The 10,782-nt window shown below is 31.5% G+C and overlaps 2 protein-coding genes across 2 annotated transcripts; one reads left to right on the top strand and one right to left on the bottom strand.

Annotated features, from left to right (window-relative positions):
• Positions 1–2,951: 2,951 nt before the first annotated feature.
• On the bottom strand, positions 2,952–7,449 carry LOC105618615 (arf-GAP with coiled-coil, ANK repeat and PH domain-containing protein 2). Its single transcript, XM_012200146.1, has 13 exons — positions 7,397–7,449; positions 7,125–7,182; positions 6,820–6,878; positions 6,170–6,343; positions 5,435–6,079; positions 5,154–5,327; positions 4,963–5,069; positions 4,706–4,889; positions 4,208–4,611; positions 3,690–4,081; positions 3,431–3,530; positions 3,220–3,340; positions 2,952–3,120 (listed from the first exon to the last, which is right to left on the bottom strand). Exons 1-13 carry the CDS (start codon positions 7,447–7,449, stop codon positions 2,952–2,954), a joined length of 2,640 nt encoding a protein of 879 aa, XP_012055536.1.
• Positions 7,450–8,328: 879 nt separating this feature from the next.
• Positions 8,329–10,517, top strand: LOC105618674 (thioredoxin domain-containing protein 12-like). The gene is made up of 2 exons (XM_012200202.1): positions 8,329–8,603; positions 10,259–10,517. Exons 1-2 carry the CDS (start codon positions 8,329–8,331, stop codon positions 10,515–10,517), a joined length of 534 nt encoding a protein of 177 aa, XP_012055592.1.
• Positions 10,518–10,782: the final 265 nt, after the last annotated feature.

Below are 10,782 nucleotides of genomic sequence, written 5' to 3'. Positions count from 1 at the left end.
ATATATATATATATATAATATTATACAATCAAAACATATTTATAGCAAATCGTACACACGTGCATATGCACAAACAACATTGTATCATTCATGCTTTCAACTGTAAATTCGAGATGTTTGCGCGCGTGTAATGCGTGTATGCGTATATATATATGTGTATACATTTTTAATTGAAATTTAGTTGGTTACTTAATTTCATGATTTACTCCACTTCCACGCGATTGCATTGTCCATTATTGTTAGATACACATATAAAATGTAACCATATTTCTTAGAAAATATTTAAACTTAATCAGATCCAACCTTCGCATTTTCATTATATAAATAAACTTTTGGCAACAGAGGCTACATTTTTCTGTTTTATGCAACAAAAATGAATTAACATTTTGGGAAATCATAGTTCGCCTATATCTGAAAGCTGTTATTATCAATACTATAAATCATTCGTATGTGCATGTGCATGTACGTATGCGCGCACGCGCGCGCGCGCGCGCGCGCGCGTGTGTGTGTGTATGTGCGTGCATGCGCGTGTAACAAGCTACATATATATTTATAACGAACGATTTATTATATTGATGTCATGCTACTCTCTAAAAATATGTACATGTGTGATTTGTAACTAAATTGAAATTAATTGTGTATAATCATAACACTGATACACAAAGTGTATACGGATATGTATGTATAAAAAAATCTACCTGAGGATTATATCCTCTGCCAGATATATATCTAAAATTTATGATGCAATAGTAACTTTCAATATAATATAAATTAAGCAAATCTGTCCAAACATTTTTACACCATATATATATATGTGTGTGTGTGTATATATATAAATGGTTTATAAGTAATATTTATCTATATATGATGTTTGTTTTATCTTTGCTTGCTAAATATTAACAAAATGTAATATTTCGTATATCGCAATTTTATTAAGCACCAAATCGCTAAAAATAATTTTTTTTACATTATACTATACAACCTAATGGATTATATACAGGATGTTCGTCCATAATTGTCCGAGCAAATATCTCGCAACTGGTGTCTCACAACTTGAAGTTACAAGAAAGTTTAATGAGAGAAATTTGTAGAATTTCGAGTCAATTACAAAATACACATAAAAAATTTTTGTCTATTCTTGGCTTTTTTGAGTTATGTAGATTAATATAGGTTTTTTAAATAGATACTATACCTATAATGTTTTTGCATATTTGTATAGCAGGAAGCATTTGCGATCAAAATTGTATATAAAATATTGTTATTATGCATCGTTTATGAGATAATCAATATCTTAAGTATCTTAAGTATCAAAGTAATAAAGTGTTTCAAAATAATTTTGAACGTGATTTGAAATGTCAAAGAGAGGAAGAAATGAATAATGTTTTTTATGAAATATTTATTAATCTATAAATTGCTTGCAAAATTTCAACTATCATGTTCAATACAACATTCAACACATTTTATAATGTTTCTCATTGATAACTGCAACATTTCTACTGTAATGCCTTCAACAACTCTAGTGATTTTATGTCATAAATCTTCTTCATTTTCAGGAACAATTGCATAGACGATGTTTTTAATATATTCCTAAAAGAAAAAAATTCACAGATTTCGGTGGCTCATGTAAAACTTGTACTAAATTATCACAAAATGGTTAGAATTTGTATTTCTTTAATACAGCGTGCATGTAATTTTTTGATACTTTTAAATTACGTGCTACTATTCTTATGGATGTATGTTTGTTTTCAATAAAATTTAATTTAAGCATACTTGTCTCTTTCTCTGTTCTGATTGTACAACTATTGTCTTATTAGTGATCCTGTTCGACGTAATTGATCTTCGACTCGTTGAAATGTATGACCGTTTGTATATGACTTTTGTTCTGGATACTTTTGTTGATAAAGTAGCTGAACTTTATTTTCATTACGCATACTTGGTAAATGCTACATCTCGAACACTTTTCACTAATTGTAAACATCGTTACTTTCGTAATCTACAATATGATATGTATTTATTGAAAAAACGATTGACTGACCGATTGACTAACAGATACTGCTCTGAATTTCATACTCTATGCTAGACAAATACTTTATTTACAAAACAAGCAGTCGCATATTTTGACTAGTTGAAGATCAGTAATCACAGTCCTGTTTGGCATAACCGAATTCAAAATATTGATCATTGATTTGAATCTTGTTTTTCAAATTGTGATATGGAAATCAATTTCTTAAGAATCAATACTTAAGATATACAATAATGTCGATTATCTCGTAAACGATGCATAGTAGCCATTTTTTATTATATACACGATATGATTTTGATTGCAAATGCTTTTTACTATATAAATATGCAAAAAAATTATTCATTTAAATTTAGATATCCAGATTTAAAACAACTATATTAACCTACATAATTCGAAAAAGCCAAGAGTAGAAAAAAACATTTTACATGCACTTTGCAGCTGACTCGCGGAGTTGTACAAATTTTTCTTATTAAACTTTCTTATAACTTCAACTAGTTGCGAGGACATTTGGTTGGACATTTATGGACGGACACCCTGTGCATGTGTGTAAAATAAAATTCTATATGTGATGTATACGTTCGTTATAAATCATTTTCTCGCTATAAAAATTACATTAAGAAATCATTATGAAAAGGTGACCAATTTTACAGTGATGATATATACCAAGAAATGAAAGAATATAAATGAATTGTTTTCGATATTACAATTATAATGGTTTAGTTTTCAAAACAAACGAAAACAATTGATACTTGATAATTTTTGTTAAAAACTTGTGAAAATTTCCAGCTTTTACTTACATTAATGCGATAGATAATCGATACTGTGCAACAATTTGAAAGGCAACGCGGGCGCTTTTGTAATCCACATGATATATAAAATATGATTTATTTATACATTTATGTGAATGTTATATAAAAATTTGTAAACCTTATTCAGGCATATGTGATAAATTTGTGATTTCATTTCGACGTTGCAATCGTTCGGGATGTGAACAAGCCAACTGACTGAAATCACGAACAACGTCATTGAATGTTTCATCACCGGTAACGCCTATTTCAGAATCTTTCATTTCTTCATTTAGGAGACCAAGCCGTAATCTGCCATAAATACATCGATGTAATAAAATACAATATTTTATAATATATATACATAAAAGTCTAAGTCTATATACGTATATAAATCTTTATAATACTTACAAAGTGACGATATCGGCGTTTGCTTCTTTTACAGCAATTGACAAAGGTTTTATTCCACTTTCATCTTCAATATGTTGATCAGCACGATGTTTAAGAAGTAGGCATACTTGGGCAGTGTGTCCTGTAATTGTAAAAATTTATAAAATGTTAATATATAATTCTTTTCCCTCCTTTCCTCTTCGAAAAACATAAAGACAATATTATTATGTACCTAATTCTGTTGCTAAATGCAATGGCGTTTTTCCCTCGGCGTCTTGATAATTGATTCGTGCACCATTTAAAAGGAGATACTCACATGACATTACGGAACCCTGCATACAAGAAAATACATATAATTAATTTACACATTTTGTATATTTTGAAGCATGTTTCTTGCAGAAATGATATAAGAAATATATGAAATGTAATTCACAAAAAAGAAAAATTATACATTGTGCGTGCGCTCACGTTATACAAAATATCGTACATACACTTATTATCGCTTGATGTAGAGAACTGCGGCTTTTATCATTAACATTCGACCACAATTTATCAGCACCGGCCGCTAATGCTGCACACATTACTGGTAAATTATGTGCTGCTGCAGCTTTGTAAAGCAACATCTCAGGATGCAGATTTTCTATATCTTCTTCATCAGTAAATTCTTCATCCTCACCAGCCGTTGAATCTTGATCAGAACTTAGTTCTAAATTGTTATCGATAGAAGGTTTTGGTACATCGCAACCAAACATTAAGACAGCTGATTGTACTTTTTCGTTATAGTGCTTCTTTGATTCAAGATCTTTATTTCCTGAAATGTTTTTATTATCGTCCTTGACTTTATCATTGGTATGTTTATTGAAACTGTCGTCCGATTCGACGACTAAAAACGTATTAATATTCACTATTTCAGTATTGAGTTCGCTTTCCATCGAACCAAGCTCTTTTGCAAGCGGCTCAACACTTGCGACTTCTCCACGAGTTGCAGTTGTACTTTTAACATATTTACTAATTTCATTCAAATCGTTCTGCGAACGATTTAAGATCTTTCCATAAAGAGTAGAATTGTTTTTCAAATCTACATTAGCACTATCATCCGAGCTTACGGAATTTCGTTCAATTTTCTTTGTTTTGCCAACGGAATTCAAACTGTCGATTGATGTATGTTTACTTTCGTCCGAGCTCGTTGAAGGATACGTTTCTTTGACAGGTAATAATGTTAACGTTTTACTGCCATTACTATTATCGATCTTATCGCAACTGCGTGGTCTGCGACGTAATTTACGCACACTCCATTTTCGAAATCGCATTTGCTCGCGACTAGCGTGATGTCCAGCTGGTATTACATCAGTCAGAGGTTTTACAAATTTACGATCTACATATTTGAATTTTATCCAAGCTTCTCGAACGTTACTAGAGAAAAGGGAATGTAAATATTTTTTGTAAGATTTTCTTTTATTGCCATTAAACAGGAGATAGCTGATCAATTTATCATGACATTATATACCCATTGCATTTTGGTGTAGCTTTAGTAATATTGGAAGGTACAGGTAGAGCTTCGTATATGCTATTTACTACAGAATTGCCTAATTCTGCCATTACTTTAAGTATTTCTGGTTCCCAATCATCCAATGTTAAGGATCGAACTTTACTGTAGTGTACCCCAAGACTTCTATGTACACCAGAACATTCTAGATAAACGTGAAAAATATCAAGTCACATCGTGTTAAAAGTAGTATGTACATTTTATTGAGTAAAGCTTACCTATGCAAAGCGTAATGCCTAGATTGATGCTAGCCCATCGTGGGTTAACATCGCCGCAATCACAGCAAACCTCGTTACCCGAGATTTTTAATAACTGTTCCCACACTCTGAAATTTCAAAATAATAACTTGTAATAAAATACTCTCATCTCTTCAATACAAATCGACAGCATAAAAAGTATCAATACTCACCTTGACTTTAGTCTTGTCAATGGTCTTGCAGGACTATCACGTGATTGTAATTCATGTGGCTTAATATTGGCAACTACACTCATGCCTCTTTGAATAGCAGCGCCAATGGCCTGCTGCATCGCAGTTACCCACGCCAAATACGATTCTTCGCTGTCTGCTTGCAGCATATGACTTCTAGAAAATGGAAATTTAATTTTTTATTCACTTATGAAAAATTTAATTTTTACTTTTTGTTGTATTATAGTAATTACTACACAAATTGGAAACTGGTATCTACTTACTTTGTCGGACTTAAAACTTCAAAACAATTTCTCCTGTCGCAATCAACTACAGGTTTTACAGTACATAATCGCAAATCTTCTTCCATAATTGTATAACCTTCGTCACCTATTCTTTTTCGATATACTAGTTGATGATCCTTCAAACAGAACCACCTTCTGTTCCAAGTTTTAAAAGCATTACTAGTCCTTTTAAATAAATAGCCTTCCATCTTGGAATTGCCAGGTACCAGAGAAGGAATCAAATCTCGATTGTTAACATAAATATGACGATTTTCCATTTCTTTTTCGAGTTTATTCGAATCACCTCTCATCTGAATTAAATTTTCATCGAGATCTTTGAGAAAAGGATCTAAATCTTGAGCAAGATCGCTACCTTGATGATAATAAGTAATACACGCGTGCATATAACTTAATAATGTGCCTAATATCTCGTGTCGCTTGTGCGCTTGCAGCATTGTCAAAGCGTGAATATAATCTAAAGCAGTGTGTCGAAAACATGATCGAGTAGCCGACAGGATGTTTGATGTTTCTTCATATTCCATAGGCCGAGATTTCGGTACTTGAGAATTCCTATTCAGTGCAATATCAAGATCACTGGAAATTCTTTCAAAGTAATGCCGAGTCTCTTTTGCTCTTTTGATATCGCTAAGGAAAGATTGACGTAAAATTTTTTTGTAGAATTTCATAGAACTTTTGTCAATTTTGTTTGAAAATCGGTGTGTGTGTAAAATTTACCTTTTAATAAAATTATTAAGATCCTTCATCACAGTCCTAGAAGCTTGATCTAATAAAATAGTATGATACTTATTCATTTCTTGTAAAGCATGTATAAGCTTATTTAAAAATGCCATTATTTCTGGATCATCGCTGAAGTATAAAGATAATTCCCATAGACTATTGGCAAATTGGCTTTAAGAAAAATAATAATTATTAACATTAAAGAGTAAAGTATCATTACACACACACACACGCGCGCGCGCGCGCGCGCGTGTGTGTGTGTATGTGTGTGTGTGTTAAATATATGCGTGCGTGTGCGTGTGTACATGCATGTGCGTGTGTGCGTGTGTATCAAGATATGGATATATATACAATGTAGAAAATGATGTAAAATTTTTTTTATTTATTATTTAATATATAATTCATTGGCATTTTTTTTATTTTTTCCTTGATTGTCATTAATTTTTATTATTATTGCATAATATACATATATTATATATATATAAAATCTATTCTTCATTATACAAGATTCTATTATATATTCCTTTGTATCTTCATAATATTTTTAGTTAATTTTAATGTGGTATATTTGACAAAATGATTACAATTGACAAGTTGTACAATCAACAAGTTGAAAAAGACAAAGTATATTGTTATATGAAACTTACTTTTGCTGTCCAACAAAGGCTTTTCCAGTATCAATAGTCAGACTGCAATTTTTTAATACCTAAAGAAAAAATTATAAAATTGGTATAGATTTTTTAGATGTCGGTTACACATATATATGTATATTATAACGTGATAATTATATGTAAAAATTACTCTTGTCATATTGTTATCATTAAATTGTCTACTATTTGCATATTATTTAATTCATGTATTACATTAAGTGTAATCATTTTCAGATAGTGCGAAAATTAAATTAATGATGTACAAATGTTTAAATAAGATATTTTATAATATTATAGGATACCTTATCTAATTTTTGTTCTAGTAGATCCACATTCTTCTCCACCTCTTCGATGCATAATCTGTAAAGTGTACATTTCACACAACACTTTGTCATTTATAGTCAATTTAATGTAAAATGTCATCTTAAGTTAAAAAATGTATTAAACTTAAACTATCTAGAAACGATTAGTAAGTGGATAGTAGTATAACAGAAAATCATTGAGAGATACAAGTGCTATTCCTTTGTACGAAACAAATTGTGTCGGTGTATATGGGGGGAGGGAGAAATCTTACCGAAACTTGGGAGTATCCCGTAAGCATTCCTCGAATTCGATTAAAGGCTTCATTTTGTACTGTTGACTTTTTAGGATCTTGGAATGTAGTTTCGTCCAGTATATCGCGATTTCGAAATATTGTGCACGCAATATTTTCCATGAAACAATAAATTGGTTAGCAGTCTGGTGCGACTGATAAAAAATTAACACAATAAGACAAGAGTGTTTCCCACCATTCTCACTGCTCTGTCAAATCTTTCGTTTAACCTGCGTCAACGCTAACCTATACAGATCAGAGCAGAGTGCAATCCTGCAAGTCTGTTGTCTGCGTCATCTGCGTCACGGACGTAAGAACACGCAAGAAAATGACTCAAAGCGACCGGCGCGCGCACGTTTGTCACGTGTGTGTGCGTGTGTGTGTGTGTGTGTGTGTGTATATGGTGTGTGTATATGGTGTGTGTGCATGGTGTGTGTGCATGGTGTGTGTGTATGGTGTGTGTGCCGCGCAGGCGCGGTATGTGTACATATATATATATATATATATATATATATATAAAAATATGTGTGCATAAATTCATCATACATGCCGACGTATCACACAGGCATGCAGAAGAAAACACCAATAACTACGACTAGAGCGGCCCAGTCAGCGCAGTCTATGCAGCCGACAGCGGCCATCAGCTGATATCAAAATGTAAACCATAAGCGCACTGACTTGAACATTGAAATGTTTGTATTCAGTTACTTGCGAGTGCCGCCAATAGATGGCATTCGTATGCTATTACGAACGAAGCGCGAAGTTGGCTGAAAATGCTGAAATAACGTTTCAAACCACTTACCTTATCACAAATTAAATTGACACGTAATTCGTATAAAATCAAATGTATAAAATCAAATGTGTTAGTGAATCAAGTTAAGAAACTTAACATCCCTCCCAATTGGAATCTAATCATGCGTTATGCGAAATATCTCGGTTTTCTGAATGTTACTACAGCCTTGGTCTATTATTATTACATATTCGGAAATGTAATCGCCGCTGCCGACGATGATTCTAACCGCAATTTTGAACGCATGTACAAATGGAGAAATTTACAAAAAGGCTTCCAAGAGGCGAAAATCTACAAGAAACCGATATTTCTACTAATTCACAAACCGGGTTGTCCGACTTGCGAGAAATTGAAGCCTAAATTCACCAACTCGATCAAAATTCTCAATCTTAGCCAGTAGTAAGTATTTTTTGCGCGGAACGTTACTACGTAAAAATATATATTTCTCTACTTTGTCGAATTGTGACGGAATTTATTTGTACTTGAAAACATGCGGCACGCACCAAGGTAATTTCCTGTTTCTAGATATGTTATATACAATTACTGTGCATACAATAAACGTGCCGCTGAAGAGGCTTGCATGCAAGATTCATGATTCTAATAATTACTATAGACATGTATATGTATATGTATATGTATATGTATATGTATATGTATATGTATATGTATATGTATATATATATGTATATGTATCTTGTACATACCTACAAGATACTATTAATTAGCATCGATCTCAGATTAGCATAAATGTCCAATCCAATCATACATTGTGTAAGCGAAATGTTTTTTTACGAGTTAAAGTAGTACATTCGCGAATTAAAAAAGTCAGAAATTAAATTTTCTTGAAATTGAAACGCTTGTGCAATTAATGAGATTAATTTTATATAATATCAATATATAAGATATAAGCAATTAAAAACTGCACTTTTTATACGTGTCACTTATACAAGATTTATAAAAATGTCGCATTTATTTTTGTAAGCTTTAAACTAGCAATGATATATTATCTAATAAAAAAAAAACGAGCGATGAAGGAACATGAAACGGATATTATGGAAAAAATGTCGTTATATTAATGTTTTACCGTTTAGTTTGAAAAACAGAACCTTGAAAAGAAAACAAAAATTTGTCAATGTGTCGTGTCAAATCAAAGGAGATTGATAATGATAAGTAAGGATCTGAGCACAAGAATTGTAATTGTCGTAACATTTACTTTATTAGAGATTTAAGTTATAGACGTAAGAAACACACAAGTTTTGACATATGACATATGATGAAGACACGGCAATAATAGATGAGCGATTTACCTCCAAAAAGTCACTTAGAAAGTTCATTAATCAACCAACGTTCTAGTGGCTAAAAATGATTTAATTCGATTCCTCATATTATTCTGCGGAAAAACATCTACATATATACACTTAATTTTTTTGTATGATCATTAAATAGTTGTAAAAAATTTTTTGTTTAAAAAATTTAAACTTGGAATAAAAATTCCAAAAAAATTCTGTAAGTTTAATTGAATCAAAATGGACATTTTTTATCTCTGAGATTTTTTTATGCAAATCAATAGTTTTTGAGAAAAAAATGTCTAAACTTGAAAAATGACTAGTTTTTTTCTCAGAAACTAGTCATCCAATCAGTATGAATAAAAAACAAAAATATTCGGCCAATCTTAAACTATAACAAGAATTTTACTTTATTTTGATTTGTACTGTTATTGACGATGAAAACGTGTTCGCGGCGCCTTATAATATAATAACAGTATAGATTAAAATAAAGGTGCGTAACCAAAAAGTTTCTCTCAGTGTATTGGCGGGAATGGGAATTGCGAATATCATCACTGATACTCGCTGATGGAACTCAACTTTTGAATGATATCGCGAGTGTATTATCATCTTGACATCTAAACTTGACGTTGAAGAATACAATTAGATCAAGCGATAAATATAGGAAGGGAAAATGCACACAAATGAAAGATAACAAAACGCATAAAGATTAGAAGGACACTATATATATAATATTAAATTGGTTATATAAATTTTTTCGTGATGCAGTTTTGTTATGGTGGGTATGAAGAAAGATGAGATTCCCGCACAAGACGAAGCAAAATTTCAACCGGACGGAACTTACGTTCCAAGGATTCTCTTCTTCACTCCGGATGGCGAATTTATGAAAGATGTTTATAATCATCATCAAAAAGCCGATGATAAATATAAATATTTCTACAATAGTACAAGCCAAATAATAGATAGTATGATTTTGGCATTGGCACATGTTCCGAAGAACGATATTCTTGATGATAAACGGAGATGAAGAAGTAATACTATATAATCAATTTTTCAATCTGACTTTGCTGCTGCCATTACAATGATAGACGTAGCTGAAATAAATTTATCTTGTTACAAAAAATATAACACTTTCTTAAATTATAGTCATAGATGATATATTAGAATTGAACGGATACAAATAGAATGTTTTACTAATACACAAATAAAATTAATTAAATTATATTATTATATTAATAATAAGAAAGTGAAAAGGAGAGAGAGAGAGAGAGAGAGAGAGAGAGAGAGAGAGA

This window comes from Atta cephalotes (assembly GCF_000143395.1).
Source record: "Atta cephalotes unplaced genomic scaffold scaffold00017, whole genome shotgun sequence".
Classification (NCBI taxonomy): Eukaryota; Metazoa; Arthropoda; class Insecta; order Hymenoptera; family Formicidae; genus Atta; species Atta cephalotes.
Note: the sequence above shows the minus strand (reverse complement) of the source record. Positions and strands in the feature narration are given on the sequence as shown.

Coding starts and splice junctions, on each gene's coding strand:
- LOC105618615 (XM_012200146.1), bottom strand. CDS start 7,449: ATGAAGCCTTTAATCGAATTCGAGGAATGCTTACGGGATACTCCCAAG. Junction 4,890..4,962: donor AGGCATTACGCTTTGCATAG/GTAAGCTTTACT, acceptor ACGTTTATCTAG/AATGTTCTGGTGTACATAGA. Junction 3,121..3,219: donor AACGCCGATATCGTCACTTT/GTAAGTATTATA, acceptor TATTTATGGCAG/ATTACGGCTTGGTCTCCTAA.
- LOC105618674 (XM_012200202.1), top strand. CDS start 8,329: ATGCGTTATGCGAAATATCTCGGTTTTCTGAATGTTACTACAGCCTTG. Junction 8,604..10,258: donor ATTCTCAATCTTAGCCAGTA/GTAAGTATTTTT, acceptor TTCGTGATGCAG/TTTTGTTATGGTGGGTATGA.